Source organism: Helicoverpa zea, chromosome 8, assembly GCF_022581195.2.
Source record: "Helicoverpa zea isolate HzStark_Cry1AcR chromosome 8, ilHelZeax1.1, whole genome shotgun sequence".
Classification (NCBI taxonomy): domain Eukaryota; kingdom Metazoa; phylum Arthropoda; class Insecta; order Lepidoptera; family Noctuidae; genus Helicoverpa; species Helicoverpa zea.
In genome coordinates this window covers 9,930,338-9,948,636 of record NC_061459.1, presented here as the reverse complement: position 1 = coordinate 9,948,636, position 18,299 = coordinate 9,930,338, and the positions used below count along the sequence as shown (strand labels likewise).

General features: G+C 35.8%; 1 protein-coding gene across 1 annotated transcript in view; it reads right to left on the bottom strand.

Moving 5' to 3' along the window:
• Positions 1–17,755, bottom strand: part of LOC124632247 (protein O-mannosyl-transferase Tmtc3) — a 119,041-nt gene extending 101,286 nt beyond the window's left edge. The window contains exon 1 of the mRNA XM_047167008.1: positions 17,081–17,755. Within this exon, the coding sequence (XP_047022964.1) occupies positions 17,081–17,386 (306 nt within the window). The 5' untranslated portion in view covers positions 17,387–17,755. The remainder of the gene's footprint in view (positions 1–17,080) is intronic.
• Between the last annotated feature and the right edge of the window lie 544 nt (positions 17,756–18,299).

The following is an 18,299-nucleotide window of genomic DNA, read 5'->3' as shown; positions in this document are numbered from 1 at the left end:
CCATTAAAAGTAATTGATTTTTTAACGCGTGAAACGTTAACCATAATTATTTAAATAGGTATGGCGTTCTGTGAAATTACACTATCTCGAAACCAATTTAGTTTTTGCACTTTTATAATAAGAGTTCAGTCCTGGGTAGTAAAAATAATTGTCGTTGAATTGTTAGTTTTAATTTAATAAACGCCTTTGTCCAGCGAAGTCTTTGTGAACGTTTCAATAAATGTAAATGTGCCCGACATTGTGGTCTGGGCAAACCTTTAAGAACTTTATACTCAAGAGGTTCGAAAGTCGAGCAAACGCTGTATGGCTGACATTTAACAAGAAGTGCACAACTTAGCAGTTGCAAATGCAATTTATCCGTATTTTGTGACGCTGCGAGTTCGTTTTGTGACCACAACAAACACATTTGGGCGATTCCGTTCGCTTGTAGAAGGGAGGCGATAAACTTTGTTGACAATGACTGATGCGGTGAGTGCCCGATCCGGCCCTGGTCGGTACATCCGCGCCAAATGTGCAATTTTCGAACGTGCTACTGAAAAGGACTAAAGTTTCCCCCTTTTCTCAGTATTGTAACTCAATTTTGAGACAGTGACACAATGTTGCGCGTGACCCACTTTAACTTGGGACTTATTTTGATATGAGTTACCAAGTCCGAAGATTCTTCATTTTGATATTTTTCTAGTATTTTTTCTTCTTATATACTGACCTTATTCACTTTCGATGTGTAAAGTGAAGAAAAACATTAATGTTTAATGAAGAGATTTTACCTGAAACAAAAAAAAATATATAAAAATTCTATACTTTACGTGTTTAATTGTGGTGAAATATCCTGCGTTTAACAAATAAGTATTCATTTTACAATGTGTACTTAATTCGTGTCAACATTGAAATATTTTTTCCTGATATTGTTTAATTTATAGAAGACTAGCCGTTTTCCCGCGGTTTCACCCGCGTCCCGTGGTAACTACTGCCCGTACTGGCATTAAATATAGCCTATGTTACTCGCAGATAATATAGCTTTCTAATGGTGAAAGAATATTTAAAAATTGGTCCAGTAGTTTTTGAGTTTATCCATTACAACCAAACAAAGAAACAAAGTTTTCCTCTTTATAATATTAGTATAGAAAAACAAAACAGTAGGTATTCTTACAAACTTAGCAGCAGAATATCCACTCATAATAAGGGATAATCTTTAGTCAGAATAGCAACAAAATAAGCCGTTCAGAATCGCATTATGCCGAGCTCATTCTAACCCAGTTGGTAAGTAGTTACAGGCTCGCCACTCTTGACAATGGCAGAAATCTTCAACTTAAATATAATGTGGGTAGTTTGTATATTAGGGTCAGCCATTACGTGGTTTCAACAACTTATGTAATCGTAAACATTTGAGAGCCATAATGTTTAGAAAGTTGAAGAGGTTGCACATATAATTGCGAGGGATGGTTCCCCTGGGATGGATTAGGTAATATTTCCTCTATGTGGGTATGTATTTCTCAAGAAGGTTTATTACTAAGGAGTTTCGGTATGTCAAAGCTTAGAATTATAATTTAACTGCACATTATTTGCAGTAATAGATCCAACCAACCAGTGCTGTAGCGATTATGTCTATTGTCTCAATTGTGTGTGACGATCTATCTACTAAATAAAGTTGAATTTTCAAATAGTGTGCGAAAGACGTGAAAGTATAAAGAGAAATCTCTCGAAATTTCGACGAAGCGAGCTATAAGTTCTAAATCCCGTGTTCAGTGTACTTTACCGAAACCTGACTAGCACCAATGGGAAAGTAAACGAGCGCGATTGCTGCAATTGAGAGTTTGTAATAAGTCTTCCGAAGCAGACTCTCTCAAAAGGCTCATTATAACCTCCCTGCCGAAATAACGAACATTATTAGGGAACTTCATCAAAAATATTGTTAAAAGTGTTTTAATTTCATTATGTGAAATTGAAGGGATTTGAAAGAATGCGTGAAAAAAAAAATGCACTGGAATCGTAAGCCATGTAAACATATGAAAGCTATATAATACTATTAGCCTGTTGGAAATAATCTGTATTGTATGTCATTAAAATACAAAAATACTGAAATCATCATTGTTTTGTTCTTTCACAGAATTTTGTATGACCTTAAACAGGCTCATGGCAAGAAGGAAAATATATTCAAACAAATAGGATGAGATAAACTAGAAGCTCACTACATTCCCTTTGCCTAATCCAATATTCGGTCGAAAAGGGAAGCAAGTAAAATATCGTAAAATGTAGCTCAATATATCTTTTCTGGACGAAGAAAATCTCGGATCTTAAGCCTGAAGCGGACTGAATTCTTTTTGGCAAATGGACTTAAGGAAACAAACAGGTCACCTGTTTCCTTCATGGTAATTTTTCCGTTGGAATAAACCTTTATATTTGGAAAGAAAGTAAATTCTTTCACATTCTTGCCGCTTATCAGTTTTTATAAATTCGGGAATCGGTAACTTCAATAAAGCCACTAACGCTCGTCATATGACGTCAGTCCCCACTTCTACATGTAATATTACTCCCTCTAACAAAAGTTTGAGAAAAGGAAAGGAGAATGTGAAACCAACCGTTTACAAGGCGCACGACTCCAGCAAGTATCGCGACAATAACAAGAAACGATAAATAGCGAGATAGTGTTACAGCGAAGTTTAGAACCCCTTCCGCGTACGTGTGTATGATAAAGTTATGAATGGTACTTCTGAAGCGATAAAAACATGAATGATGCATAAACCCTGACCCTGAGAATAGTAAAATGTTCTATATTTGGGTGTTAAGCTGAATCCAATACGTTTTCAGTTTTGTAGGACAAAGTAGCAAGTCGATTTGTAAAAATAAACCTAGAAAGTGTTTCATGAAAGAAAATCACGACGAGTTATGTACTCAATAGCGGTTGTGCAAAGTTAAGTAGTGTTAAGTAAATTGCTGTTCCCAGACTAGTGCCTAAACATCGCAACTTTCCTATTTAGATAGGATGGCAACTTACCAACTCCTAAATCGCATACGACAAGAAAATATGCAAAACATGTTTTTAAGCCCCTAATTCTAACTCGTTAGGAATAGAAGGTTGAAAGTAATCCTTGTTTTGGCGCACCAGTCACCTACGAGACCAAAGTAATGACGCTCGCGCACACTATGCTGTCTAGAGGGAGAGGGTCTCGGTAAACTTGCTTGGCAGTACGCCTTGGCACAGCTGCTTGTATTATTGTGACTTGGCGCCAACAACCGGGAGATTTACCCCATCTGTAATAGCTCGCCTCGTTTATTAATAGCTACCAATGTTGTGGTCATATAATGTTCTGGTGGTTAATGGGCGGATCATGATTTTGATAAATCTGGAATCATTTTGGCCGTACCAGAGTCGGAATAATGGTGGCTGCGAATGTAAGCTATTATTTCAACGCTTTTGGGGAGTAATGATGCATTCCGGTGTATTTTGTATGGGTTGATATGTACCAGGAGTTTGGTTATATTTCAAGGAACTGCTTTTGGAAAGTCCGATAATTCCAGCACTGTCTGCGCATATGTAGCTTTAAGCTGCTTTACTATATTGGCAGTCAGAGGCTCCGCAAGCGTGGTCTGTCTCTATCGGTTTATTTTTTGAGTGGCAGCAATCACTGTGACGCTTATTTTGCTAGAGGATTTCATGGAAATAGGTACACGTTGTTTATTCAGGACCTCTGCATCCAAAGACTGCATAAATGGTAAAATTTTTTCGAAATCCTATGTTAGGATCAAGATGAAGCAATTGTATTTTGAAGCATTTGTCATGTTGAGATATTATTGACAAACTTCTGTAAATAAAGACGAACACATAACACTGAACGGGTTTCAAATAAAATTCACATAATAAACCTTTTACATTCGCTACATTTTATCCGGATACGGAGATTAGGTTCCTTACGACGTGGGTAAGACCACAAGCAACCAACGTGTAGTAATAAATAACCTACGTCGTAAAAATATGGTAACACTGTTTTCCAAAAGCATCCTTTGTGGGTAAGAGCCTTTCTGGCATAACTAGTTTAGCCCCAGCCATGCATGTACCAATAACGTCATGTAACCACGCATCCGTACGATCCGGTCTATAGACCGTATATCTATCGTCCCCTATTTTGTAACGCAGGGGAGATAGGTACAAGCTCATGCCATGTCCTTGTGCCTGCAGTAAGGGAATTGGGGCTAAAGTAGGTCGTGACAATGTCTTGCAGTTTCGTTCGGAGTATTGAAGAGCGGGATGACACGTACCATTTTTATATAGATGACTTTACTGGTGGTGCCAACATTCTGTATCTAAACTTTTCGTCAAAGTATTATGATCTTAAATTAAATACTGAACCCCGAAACCGGCAAGTAAATAACTTCAGATTTATAACTAAAGTCAAAGGCATGCCATCAGTCAATTAGCATAAAGTTGTTTGACAACTAAAAGCAATCAGTAATCAATAACCAGAGGCAGCTATGCTTCTAGTCATCACTTATGCACCGATAACATTAAATCCCTTGATTACCCACGAATTACCGCAATAAGCCACGATATCACCACTTTGATCGATGTTCATGTATTTGAAGACAACTTTAACACCCTTGGGGAAAAGAGAATGAAGGTAAGGCATATAGTTCGTACTAACTTAGTAATTAATGCGACGTAGTTTCGTATTAAATTTACAGTAACTACTGTGAATTATGAACTTGGGAGACTGGAGGGCAGAAATATAGCATTCCTTCGCCTTTGCAACTGGTCTAACTCTGACTTTCAAAGTAGGGTTGTGAACGGTATATGCTTGTTTTACATCATTCTCAAATTAATGTTGCATGTTTCGTTAAACTAAGTTCTTTAGGAATTGCAATAACGGATAGAAGTTGGATAGATGAAATAGTACAAAGTGATAAACCGGCATAATATAAATAATACCTACCACTAGTTTAATTAAACAAATGACAGTTTATTTGAAATTATAGCAGAACATAAAACTTAAACCCATGACAAAAAAGTACTATCAATAAACAAAACTGCTAAGAAACATGAATCGATAAATGTACATTGTCAGTAGGTGCCGTTTTATTTAGATTATGCAAACACAAAAAATGCGAAATGGTTGCATCAAAAATATAAAGCTGCCAAACAATATCAGTGGATTCACAGACCAGTTGTGTATGCGTACTAGATTATGTACCTACTAACGCTGTCGCCCAAAATTGTGAATAATGGTCAAACACACCAAATTACTGTTCGACCGAGTTTCAAGTAATGACCGCTAGTGCTCCGTTAAAATACTGCAGATAACGAGCGAAAAGTTCAGGATACCCGCAAATAAATAAGGAGATCTATTTCTTACTTGGTTAAGACTGCCAGACTTGGAGCAGTTAAGCCACATAATGGTCCCGCTTCGGTTTTGTTTCCATATTTAGTTTCTTTTGTTTATGGAAAAATAGCCTTTAACTGTAACCTATGTATTGAGTTTACAAAAGAACTTTTTACATAAAACAACAGGAAAGATAGCCAAAATATACGCCAGAAGCTGGGATCTGTATCCGTACTTACAGATGGGATGTTGTCATTTTCCCTTCCTGATCCGCTTATGACAAATGGCGGTATTATTTGACTTATCTCAGTACCAGGGTACAGATTATTTGTAAACATAAACTATTGTTTATATGTAGCTTATAGGGTCGAGTTGCATAAATTGGACCGGCTCGTAAATTGTACCACCTAAAAATCTACTAAACTGTAATGTTTAGTTTTAAATTGGTAACAACAAAAAGCAGTACTACCAAAATGACGCAAACGCTGCCATTTTGGATTCGATAACACAATAGAGTAAATTGTAGTAAACAAAAATATGTTTTGCGGCGTTCTAGTATTATTTTATGGGTGTTTACCTAAGGATTTCTTATAGCAACGGTAAATACATTGCAACTGTTATGTATGTTTTTGGAAAGTAGACATATTAGTGACTTTTTTTGAGACTATTGTTTTATGTTTAGTATTTCGAGGTTATAATGCCGGCTCAAATAAAATTAAAAGGTAGAGTTGCCTAATTTGTACAATTCACACCTGGCTCCTACCAATAAAATGTACCGGTACAATTTACGTATATGAACTATTTACGTGTACTAGATTGAAATGTTTTCAGATGTCTGGAGAAGATAAAAAGTGTTATAAAAGACACAAGATAACTTAAAAAAGGCCTTAAATTGTTTGAAAAATAAACCGAAAAATAAAAAAAATATATTTTATTTTATTAACTACATAATTAATACTCAAATCGAGTTGAATAACATTTTTCATTTTTCATTGTTTGTACTTTTAGTTCATAAAAATCACTTTAATTTCATTTAGAATATGAAGTACGATTTAGGAAACCTGTGGTACAATTAAGGAAACCGGTTTCCTAAATTGTACTTTTTGAGACTTTTTTAAAAACTTTAATTTTCATATTTATTTTTGAAATTCCTCATTTTCTTTCAATACAAAATTATTGCTAATAGAACAACCTTTTTATTTAAAGTAATATATTCCTTTAAAATAAAGTAGTTTTTGTGGTAGCTTATGAAGTTTGTTAACTGGTACAATATAGGCAACTCTCCTATGTAATATCACAATGTTTAACTACTCCAACTGTCAGCACGTTTTTCATCATAATTGTATCTATTTCATAACACGGTACAGTTTCGGAAACAAAATTTCCGAAATAATTAGCAGTAGGCAAAGTTTCGCTTCTAGAATTAAATAATTTAACGTTGATTTAGGTGGTCTTTTCATTTAATTTAACTTTCAAGAAATGAAATTAGTTATTTCTAATTTGTTTTAGCACAACAATATTCTACAGAATCCTCTCAACTTTTTATTACATTTAATTTAAACTGACTAGTCTTTTGTCTTCTTACTAGATTCGAAGAATAAACCAATTCGAAGTAATCTGTAGTTTAAATCTCCGTTTCCAATTTCCACTGTTTAACTAGAAAACATCGTTTAAACAAGACATTTCATTTTGATACGTTTATCTTCGTCCATCTTCTTCCATTATTCCTTCCTGCTCTTGCTCTTGCATGTCATTTATCTTTATTGTCATCCCCTTCACATCCATGCTTATTTACATGTTTAAATGAATATAAACCGTAATTTTTTTTCACACTAGAAATGCGCCATTCATAATTATTTAACCAATGACACATCCGGGATTATGTCTCGATTCATCATTCCATACATCATTTGTCAGAATTCTGTTGTTTGACAGGGTTTCTAATGTCATTTATCCGCCGTACTGTTTTCTATTTGTTTCGAACGTGAATTTATGGCGTTTGGAAATAGGGCTGTTAGTTCAGAATTTCGTACAAAATTGGAATTCAGACGGAATATTTCTGATTTAGAATGCTAGCAAAATGGGGCTTGTATCTCAATGGGTATTTCAAATGATTTGAATGCATTACTTGCCTAGATAAATACTTACAAACTAAAACAAAAAGAACAATATATTAGAGTCGTTTAAACTCGAAAGAAAGATGTTTCCCCCAACACCATGGAGTTGGTACATGGGATAGTGAATTAACTTTCAAGTAACTTGTTGGATAAAAATGTTTCGAGCCGAGCAGCAAAACTTTGGAAGTTGTGTATAAGGCAAAGTATCTCAGTAGGTTGTTCGTTCACAATGCTCGCTTCACCAACCTTGTCTTACGTAAAGTTAGCAATTGAATATATTTTGTTCAAGTCCCCACTATTGTGTTCAAATACAAAAGGAACTACGATTCAGAGTATTGATAAAGTCGTCCAAAGATTTCTTTGTGTTTACAGTTCGAATTTTCTTATAGTTTTATAGAATAGACCGACCTAAGACTAAACTGAAATTTATTTTTCTTAATTCCTAAAAAATAGGTACTCAGATATATCATAATTTGGAATTCAGCAGTCTACAATACCTAAGCAATTTAAAGTTTAGGTATAGAAATTAATATTTATTAGCTACGTAAGTTCTAAGTTCTTACAGACAGACTAATTAATCTCAGCAAATTAAGATTCTAATTTGTTTCAACAGTTCCTATAAAGTCTAATCTGCTTTCCTAGAATTTATTATCAGGATTGGATTAGAGAAGTATAACGTTTTTTATCAGTTACTATTTTCCTATTACTGTTTTCTTACGGGTATTATATTGTATTTAGTTGTTAAGCTGCAAGTAAAAATATAATCACTTCTCATTTCTAAGATAATCTAAATATATTATACAAATATATATTTTACAAATTGACTTTCAAGACTGTACGCGAAGATATTCACTCGGTTCTAACATAACCGAATTAGAGAATACCTACAATATTTCACAAATTGACTATTATGAGGACACTGCCACACAAGCTGAACAGCTTCAGCTTAAATTTCAGCCTTAATTCTCAATTGTATTAAATAAGTGTCGATATCGCTTAAGACTTCGTCTCCACAGGGACTCACTTCGCGAAAATAACTAACTTTTACATGTTAGGATTGCCTGAGCACGTAGGTAGTAGGTACGTCTACTAAAACCTTGATAATTCTCAGACAGGCACGTTCCATTCGTTCTGGTCTCAAAATAGGTTAGTTTCAGTATGAGAACAAAGCCATTCGTTCAATATCAAATTATAAAATGGGGTAGAGATCTAGATGGGTAAATCCAATAATACTTTTAGATTATTGAATTTACTCGTCCAAATAATCAAGTTTGTATGAGGTAGTGGAAATTTAGCTCATTAGATACCTTCGTATTTGACTTCACATTTTTAAAATGAACTCGCTTCTCGTGGATAAAATCAAATCTGATAGGAGTATTCACTTAGAAACGGTATGTGGGGCATTTATTCTCTCATGCAATAATACTGACCGACTGGCTCTTGGGAATGTTTCTATGTCCATGTGTGTATGTTGTAGAATGTACAGGTAAACATATGTTCGTATGCATGGATAAGCTTGTTGACGTATTCTCGATACATAGGTGTTAGTTTCACTGCTTTGCTAATAGAGTGTTAGCAAATTATTGTTTAGGCAGAAGCGGCTTTCCGTCACGATGAAATATTATTGGTCCTTTATGAAATAGGTGTGTGTAACAGAATTATTTGCGAAAAACAAACTTTGATTTATTTCAAACCACATCGCGCCTCGGTCTGCTAATCACAAACTTCAAGTAATAACGTTATTAGACGCCCCACTAGAGCGAACTTTATTAGCTTTTAAATAACGAACTTGTGCTGTTATCTGCATAGAAGTTGGGAAGGGAACTTTTTCCACAGCAGAACAAACACATTAAAGGATCCCGCGTCCACGTCCTGGGGCGAGGCTCGAAGGCGCGATAAACTTGGTGTGCTGACGTTGATTTATGTCTCCGTTTGTTTGTCCCGGAGACAGCCGGCTCCCAAGTCCCGGTTCATCCCGGAATACCGGTTAAGATAAGACGCCTCTAATGCATACTACAAATTACTGGACGAAATTGCTGTTTACGCATATACGGGGGACGGGGAGCGTTTGCTAATTCGTCTAGGGGACTATCTTACCTTATATGCGGAGTTGATTATCCCATCTCCCGCAGATACGATAATAATCTCTAACTGGAAGCAATAAAGTTTGCATTGCAGTGCATGCGTCTAATGGGAAAGGACGGGGCAAAACTCGCCGGCGAGAGTGACTTGAAGTTTCAAAGTACAATGAAATACATTTTGGGGGAAACACCATGAAATATATTTAGGCTATTTATAATATTGGTGTTCTGACAAATTGCTCCCTGAAGGTAGAACCAGATGAGGGAGAGGAGCATTGATGCTTGCCGGAATACAAAAAGTTGAGTATTCACATTTTACAAAATGTCTCCCAAAAGTACCCACCACATAAAGATTAAACAGCCTAAGGTCCTTTCTTCTTTTTAGGTCTTCGAACCTTATGAATCAGACCGTATTAATACGACTCCAACCGTACTCAATAAATACGCAGTCATAAATATCCATCATGCAAATCGTACTCGAGTTAATGAAACATAAAAAGTTGTCATCGTTGACACGGACAGTGCATGTCGGGTCACGCTTGTCCACGCTCGCAAGCCACTTCAAGCGAGATGTGTTTACCATGTTTTCAGTATTCGGGACATTCCTGTTTTTCATGTATACGTAGGTGTAGTGTCACCATATTTTTTAATTTTACAGGATTTATTGTGTAGTGGGGCTAAAATTTCACATGATGTTATGGGAAACTAAATATATCGATGTTGAAAAACCGAAACCTGAGAAATATATTCTCCAATATACCGAATTCACAAACAAGGGAATTTTGGAAGTTTAGTTCCAAATTATCCGTATCAATTACCATATTTTTTTCAGTGAAGATTGCGAGAGTACTTTACGGAGTAGCGATCCGATGCGTAGATATAATTTGTGGCCACGGCGGCTTTTCTCTCTACGGAGATCGGCTAGCTACGCAGGTCTTATTATGTTGCACAAGCATTTGCGCTGACAAAAATGCTCTCTTTACTGCGTCACTTTCATAGGTTGATTTGACGGCAATCCGACACAACCGGAGAGAGATTAGGAGCATGATCAACATTTACGTGCTCTCCGATGCACGGGTGTATCAATCACCAAATTCCAGATTACGGCCGAAAGTTCCTTTAAGCCCAACAAAGCGATTTAGAATCGACCCCAAAATCGAAGCTGAGACTAAGTGCACAGCAGTCGCACTATGTCATCGATGCAGTACAAAATACGTTACATTTGAGCCTCCTAAATATTTTCTACACAGTTAGATTTTTTGTTAGCAAAAGTAATTTATTTCACGTAGGAACAATTCCACGACATTGCTCGTTCCACGTTTATCTTCAACACAAAAACAGCTCTTGAAAAATGTATTGCGCTTTCCTACGTGAAGTTTAATGGTTGAGAGCAGTTTACAACACACCTACGTGCGTATATCGTATCTCCTTTTTGCAAAAAAGATTGTGGAAATAAAAAGAATATCGTTTTAATGGATGCTTATTAAAATACAATAAGACATGAATATCACAATCAGGTTCGTGCGAGCTCTGCGAAAATAAAAACATTCAAGCTGTGTTTGGTTTTGTTATGCTTGTTAGAGACTGAGGTTGCTACTCGTTTCTGTTTGCTTTTTAAATTAGACATTTAGATTTTTTTGCTAACCGGTGTTATGGATGTGCTAAACTCCTTTTAATTCCAAAGTTTTTTATCGCAAATATTTCTGTTATAGCAATGGTGGTGTGGTTAAGTTTTGAAGGGATCAGCCAATCTTCTATTCTTTATAAGGTCAAAATATAAAAATTATTATAAGATTTGCAGGGATAGGTTAATTTTTGAACGGAACTTGAACACAACAAAAAAATCCTACTATTGATTCCTAGGTTTCTCTGTCCAGTTTTTGCGTTCGAAGTTTCCGTAATTGCAGACTACACAAGGCAAGTACGGTGTTCCAATGTAACATTACACCAGCCGTCCAAAAGAGAAATAAATAAATCCGCATGTAAATCGCTGCAACGGACGTGCAGCTTAAATTGGTAGATAGTCTTGTTAAGCTACATAAATTGTGGCTACGTCAGGGTCTCAGTTAAACACTAGCGAGCATTTTAAACGCTCCACCCAAATATACAAGGTAAAAATTATTACTACGCTGATCGCTTGCGGCGATTCATTATTGGTAATATTTCAATAACTCTTTACTATGCCGTTTATATTCCATAAAGTGTATGTTTAATTTCAATCTGTCGTGTTTCTGATATTTATGGAATTACCCATAATTTTGTACCGTTAAATAAAAAAGGAAGAAATTAAATGACAATAATACATTTAACTGATGAAGTTACCTCGTTACACACAACGCTACTTTAATAAACAATTTTACAAGGTTTAATCGCTTCGCGTAATCAAGTCCACGCGATCTCATAAATTACTCGAGTACCTTACATACAAATGAATTTCTTGAAAAGGTCGTAGAAATTAGAAGTTCACGTCAGTGTCCGGTCACGCGAGCCCCAAACTCTTTGTACATATTTACCTGTTGTATTATTTAACCACTGTGGTTATAAGCAAGTTGTAATTCACTACCCGCTATTTATAATAAGTACCTGTGTTACACGGCACCACTCATATAAGTGTCGCCGGTGAAACTTTTATGACAGAAAGAGGGACAAACACGCGCTGTTTTGAGGTTAGTAGTTGCAGTTTTGTTTTTATAGAAATTAAACACTCACCCTTCATTTAACGACGAATTAAAACATTTTGTAACAAAATGTTAAATATTTTCGTCACTTAACTTTTTTCTAGCCAACATTAATTTATCTACCCAATTTCATTAGGTCAAACAACCTTTATTCCGTAAAAGTGAATTAGGTGCAGCCTTGAGAAAAACCTCACGTAGAAAAACACATTTATCTCGCAACAGGAAGAGGGGCTTAAAAGATTAACTTGGGAAGCAACTCTCTTCCGTGTTTTAAAAAAAAAGCTTCCAAGGCCGGTTCTGCTGTTGTGATGTAAAATGAAACACGTGACAGTGTCACTTCATAGCTTGTAATTAACAAACGAGTGACAAGGAACATGAAAATCGAATAGCAAAAAACTGGGGATCATCGAACGCGGACCTCTCATAAATCGGCTTCGGCGGGCGTGGAATAAAATAATCGAGTCGCAAAGCGCTCGCACTGAGCGGCTCGATCCCTGATATTCCATGCATAAGCAATATAAAATGTTATTCTGTTCTGGTGAATAATTTATTCTCGATTGTCGCCCTTGTCGACATCGAAACCAAACTTTGTTCAGCAGGTGTTCGATCAAACAATTACACATAACATGTTTCATATTACGGTGCTGTTTGATCCCTGTTTTGTTTGGAAAGCATTTTACATCTAGATAAAACTGGGTTTAACTTTCGTTCAGAACATTGCCCTCTGTTTTTTTCATTTCATTTAATTGATTTTGATAAATTGAGTCATCAACTGTAAATAATGTAAAGAAACGTAAATACACCGGTAAGTTTCAGCGCTCACTGGGATACTTTATTCCCGATCTTAAAAAGTCAGAAAACAAAACTAAAATGCTTTGATGTCATGAATTGATGAATAGCGTACGTAAAGAACAAAGATCATTATAATTCATTCCATTTCTTGCTCACTATTCTCCGAAACTTGTGGTATTAATCAAATCTTAAGAAAGTTAATATTTAAAGTGATACAGGCTGAAAGTTAGTAAACAAAAACAGTGCGGACGCTTCGACGGAACCAAACGAAAAACTTGCTCTGTTGACATTGATGGATGTGGCCGGCAAACGCGCTAACGCCGCCGACCATTTTACTAAAGGCACTCGCTGAATACCTATACTTATTTTGTTATTCTGTAACTGTAAGAATTTACGCAGCAGTTATTTAATTCGCAAGTAAGTTTAGCGAATTATTATTTAGAGGTAGAATGGCACCTATAGGGACTGTATTTAAATAAGTAATTAAAGCCACATTCTCGAGTCTCTGTTTTTAAGAATGGTCTAGTAATATTATTGATTGATCGACTTTGAGGATTTTGAAATTAATTTTATGTCTAAAACTTATTCGATCAAAAGTTACCACTTTATTTAATTTTCGATTATCCAATGCCCGAAAATAAAATCGATATTATCATTTTCGTGGTACCCTTCCTGGGTGTTTTCAATTTGTCCCTTCATTCAATATATGCGAGCTCGCGAATGTACCTCTTGATAGCTTATTTGCATTTTGGGAATGACGTAACTCAGGATTCAGTTAAGCTGACGTGTAAAATGGCGTTAATCTCTTATTTAAATACTTAGTAATACCCGTCCATTGTGTTTGCTCGATCGTACCGGATTATGGAACATTCGAATAGATGTAGGTAAGTGTGACGTCGTCACGCTGAAATCAAACATGACGCTTTCACAAGTAATCCGATTACTTAGGCAAGTGATGATAAAAAAATATTACGTTATTTTCGCATTAAGCGACGCAGTTTAAAAATTAAATATTAACACCAGAAGCTTCGTTACAGCAAAAAATAATAAAACCATCAAAAGAAAATTTGCGGTTTGAGGAAAACAATCGGTTTCTTCCTTGTCCTTAACAAGCTGTTTGCCAAACTTTGGTAATCAAGACGAATCACTGATAAATAAAGGAAAATATGATAAAGTTTAAAATTGAATATAAATTCTCCTTTATTATTAGCTGTAAAAAGCAAGAAGGTTTTATTTTATACTACAGTTTGATAAATAAATAGGTTCAATAACCTGAAACAATTATTCATGATTGAATTCAGCATTCACGATATATTGAATACGAATAATAAAAATGTGATAAAATACATAACCACAATTTCCGATTTGATAGAAAATTATGTTTCGTTTCGTAATTTCATTTCTCTTTTGCCATCCAATATTCATTGACACCAGATTTAAATAATAAATAATTCAAAGCTCGTATTTGTTGCTTGTATTTTCACGTTGTAAACAGCATCAGTGTCTCGTTTGATAGCAATTTTCCGTAGCGAGCACAAGTTGTAATTACGTTCTAAGGCTACTAAAGGCGATCGACTTTTAGTGGACTTGTTTTAGCTCTTATTTCTGGAGCCAGCCATACATCTTCCCGTGACCTTTTATTTGACATTCAATTACTTGATCTGCACTGCAACTTGTAGTAATGCGATTTAATCAAACTACATCCCAGTGACTGGAATTCCCAATGAAAACTTTTACAGAAATCGTCGTGGATAAATCTTTTCGATTCAAGCTACTCAATTTTATCTGGGGTTGGTTTACTATAAATATTTAAAGCTTTAAAACATTGGGACTGTGAAATCAGACGATTCATGTACCTGCATAATACATCGACATGTTTTTCTTCGAAGGGTTTGAGCATGTCGAAAGTATTTCGTATTATTTTACTTCTTCTCGTTTAGGAATTTTAAATTAACATCACAAGGCATTTTATATTGATGTCATTAGTATTTAATCCTGCCCTTGAAAGTGTCATCACGATCGCGTTTCATTCACCTCATTAAATAAACCGGATTTGTTGAATGAATGAATAAATTAAGAACTTTGTAGTCATCAGTTCTTGATGCATTTAGATTTTTTACTGATATCAACTTTTCGTAAGTTGTTAACGAGTTAAATACTTAAACATGAGACATAAAGGTATAGGGACATGGGTGCTTTCATCTCCACTTGGTTCGTAAATTTTTAATACATATTAAACCTTTTGGGTTGCTTAGTCTTGAAAGTTCTAAAAATAACACTTGTAGGTACTCTTCTTTGCCAACAAATGCTTTGTATAAAAACCCGCAAACTTAGAACTATTGTTGAAAATGTTCTTATTTATTTACAAATCACGCAAGTGTTGTGCCAGTCTCGCGAAGTCATTTGTGTTCCACCCATTCTCCTGACAAGCCATTCAACGCTTCACGCAGAATATATTCAAACGGAAGGAGGAGCGATTACTTTGATTACACTTTCCGTTTACAATTCTCCAACAGAAGCACGCTTACATTGTTCTTTTATAGGCATTATAAGAGGTTTTCAAAAATATCAATTTTGCTAAAATGTACTCTTAAAGTCTCTCACAATGTACGTTTATTTTCTTTTCAAACATTGGCTGTAATTCTCTGTGGGAGTAAAGCTGCCAAGGTTCATTAAACTCTTCAGCGTAAGCAATGTTTAGGGAACCGCAAATTATTTGTTTAAAGTACTTCTATGTATTCAGGATCATTTGAGAGCACACAACATTCTGAGGTACTGTATTATTATACGATACAGCGATTGTTATTTGTTTTGTTTGTTCAGAATTTGCATAACGAACAAAATCTCGCTAGTGTACAACGTAATCAAGTTTGATAAATGTGATATCATTTTGCAGTTGAAACAGCATAGCGGATAGTAAATCGGCGAGGGGCATAATGCACAAGGTTGAAACATTCATGATGATTACACCCATAAATTCACCAGTTACCTGCGCGTAAATGGTTGATTTATCACACTCGTACAGAAGTAATGTGTCGCAGTGTTTCGGGTCACCAATTATATTTGCATGTTCGTGCAAATACATTTGTCGCGAGTGTCTGATAAATGACAGCAAGGATGAAACAAAATAACATCGCTTTGCTTTGACTCCATCGGATTTTTGTTTTTCGATTGATGTTCTAGATTATCGCAGAACATGTTTTTATGCAGCGATATAGATCTTTGCGAAGGATGGAGTTTCAAACCAATTCTTCAGTAAAATAATCCTAGCATTTAATATTATAAGTCAAGTACTAAAGCCTAGTTCACATAGATCCGAGAGTCCGTGTTGTTTTTTATAATAAACAAAGTGGAGCAAATAAAAATAAGTAGGTAGGTACTTCTGATTTTTGACATCGTTAAGACTTATTTAAGAACATTGCGAATAAATTCTATCTCATCCTCAGACACTAGGACAGGCAAACCGATAGAAGCCGAAATAGGAGAGGCTTTGGAGCTAAAAATATATTCCCGAAACTGTTATATCTCAATACTTATTCCCAAATAGGTAGGTATTCTTTATGATAAAATAATTTATTTAGGTACGTAAGAGATCACTTTTTGTAAGACATTTCATCACACATTTTGTGGAGAGAATGAGGTACCTAGAGCTGTAGGTACTCAGCTACAATTGGAAGTCAATATTCTCATTTCAATGAACTCTACCCAAATAGATATCATGAAATACCTTTCCAATAAGATTAAAACCTCACTTATTAAATATTGATCTTTCTCTGACTCAGGTCTACTTTTAAAGATAAAATTATTGGAAAACAGATACCTCCATATTTATTAAATCACCGTAAAATTGTAATTAACGAAGTGATGAAAGTACGAAAAGAGGATTCGTTTATTATTCAGTTCATTCTTTATTAAAAATGTTTCAATGTTCGTTCGCAGTTGAATTTTCGAGTAAGAGTATTTTGGGATTTGATTTAAACACTTGGAGATTACCTTTGGATAGTTTATTAACATAAACAGATCCATTACTAGCTACTAGAGTGATAGAAATGTCTTCGAATGCTGCGATGAAACGAAATGTAGGGCGATGTCCTTACCTTATGTATAGGAGTCCCCCAAAAGTCGTTGAGGAAAATGTTTGATATTGGAGTCTGTGGTCTCAAGTCTCTGTTCTCTTTTATGGCACTTATGTCATCGAAGACGAAACCGCAGTACAAACAGTTGTGGTAGACGAGTATGCAGGCGAGAACCAGAATAGCACCTAGACCACGGCGCGGGGGCTCGGGCAAATCCTCAGGCATCTGATTCTGACCCGTCAGGCGCCGCTTACTACGACCAGTTCTGGTTCTTACCGCCGACATCACTCCTCCGAACCTACACACGCCACTCACGCGGTCCATCATGTATAGTATCACATCGGCAAACTATTATTATTTCCTAATAAACACAAAACACTATTTCAAACAGTTCCTAATAAGTACAGTCATTTACGAAACGGCAAAACCGAGCCGCCAGAAATGTTTAGTGGCTAGCGAAAACACAATCACGAATAGAGCCGGGGTAATAAATTTTGCTACACAAAATCAGAGATTAAAAACGACTAATGCGTACATTTACACTATCCAACACTAAAAACATTACGTTACTGTGAATGTTTAGGTTATAACGAAGCACATGTCACTATGTTTTTGCGAAATTATTTAATTTGACATTTATGTGATAGTTTCGTTTCGACGCGCGTGGACACGCCCGCTCACTGGGCCGATTCGCCGACAACTGCCGAAGAGCGACGAGCGAATGCCGCGTCAAGTCACGTGACCCGTCGTTTTACTGCGGGTCGTTTTGGAATAGCGCATGCGCCCCTTTGCTATGGGCTGGCGGCAAAATATTTTGTGTTTATATCTGTTTAGTGAAATACCCTATTGTTTATTTTAGTTTATTGTTGCAATAGAGCACTTATTTCATTAGCTATTTATTAAAAAGCTTTGAGAGCTATATTACAGAAAAATCGATACCATATTGTTAAAATTCCGAATTTATAATTATCAACCTTTTAAAGATATTACATGTCAGAACCAATAAAACCTTATTAACACCGCAGATGATTCAAGTGTAGTGGCATATTATTATCGCAATTTGATTACCCTACGGTATTATGGGCGCATGCCCGGAGGTTGGCAGCGGACGGGAGGGGTCGGAGTAAATGTTGATGACGACATTTGGTCGGGTTCGGAAGACTGAGATGAGAGTGCTCACGGATCGGAATATGCGTCTCTCTATTATTCGAATTTCGAAATCCAAATTTCGAATATTACA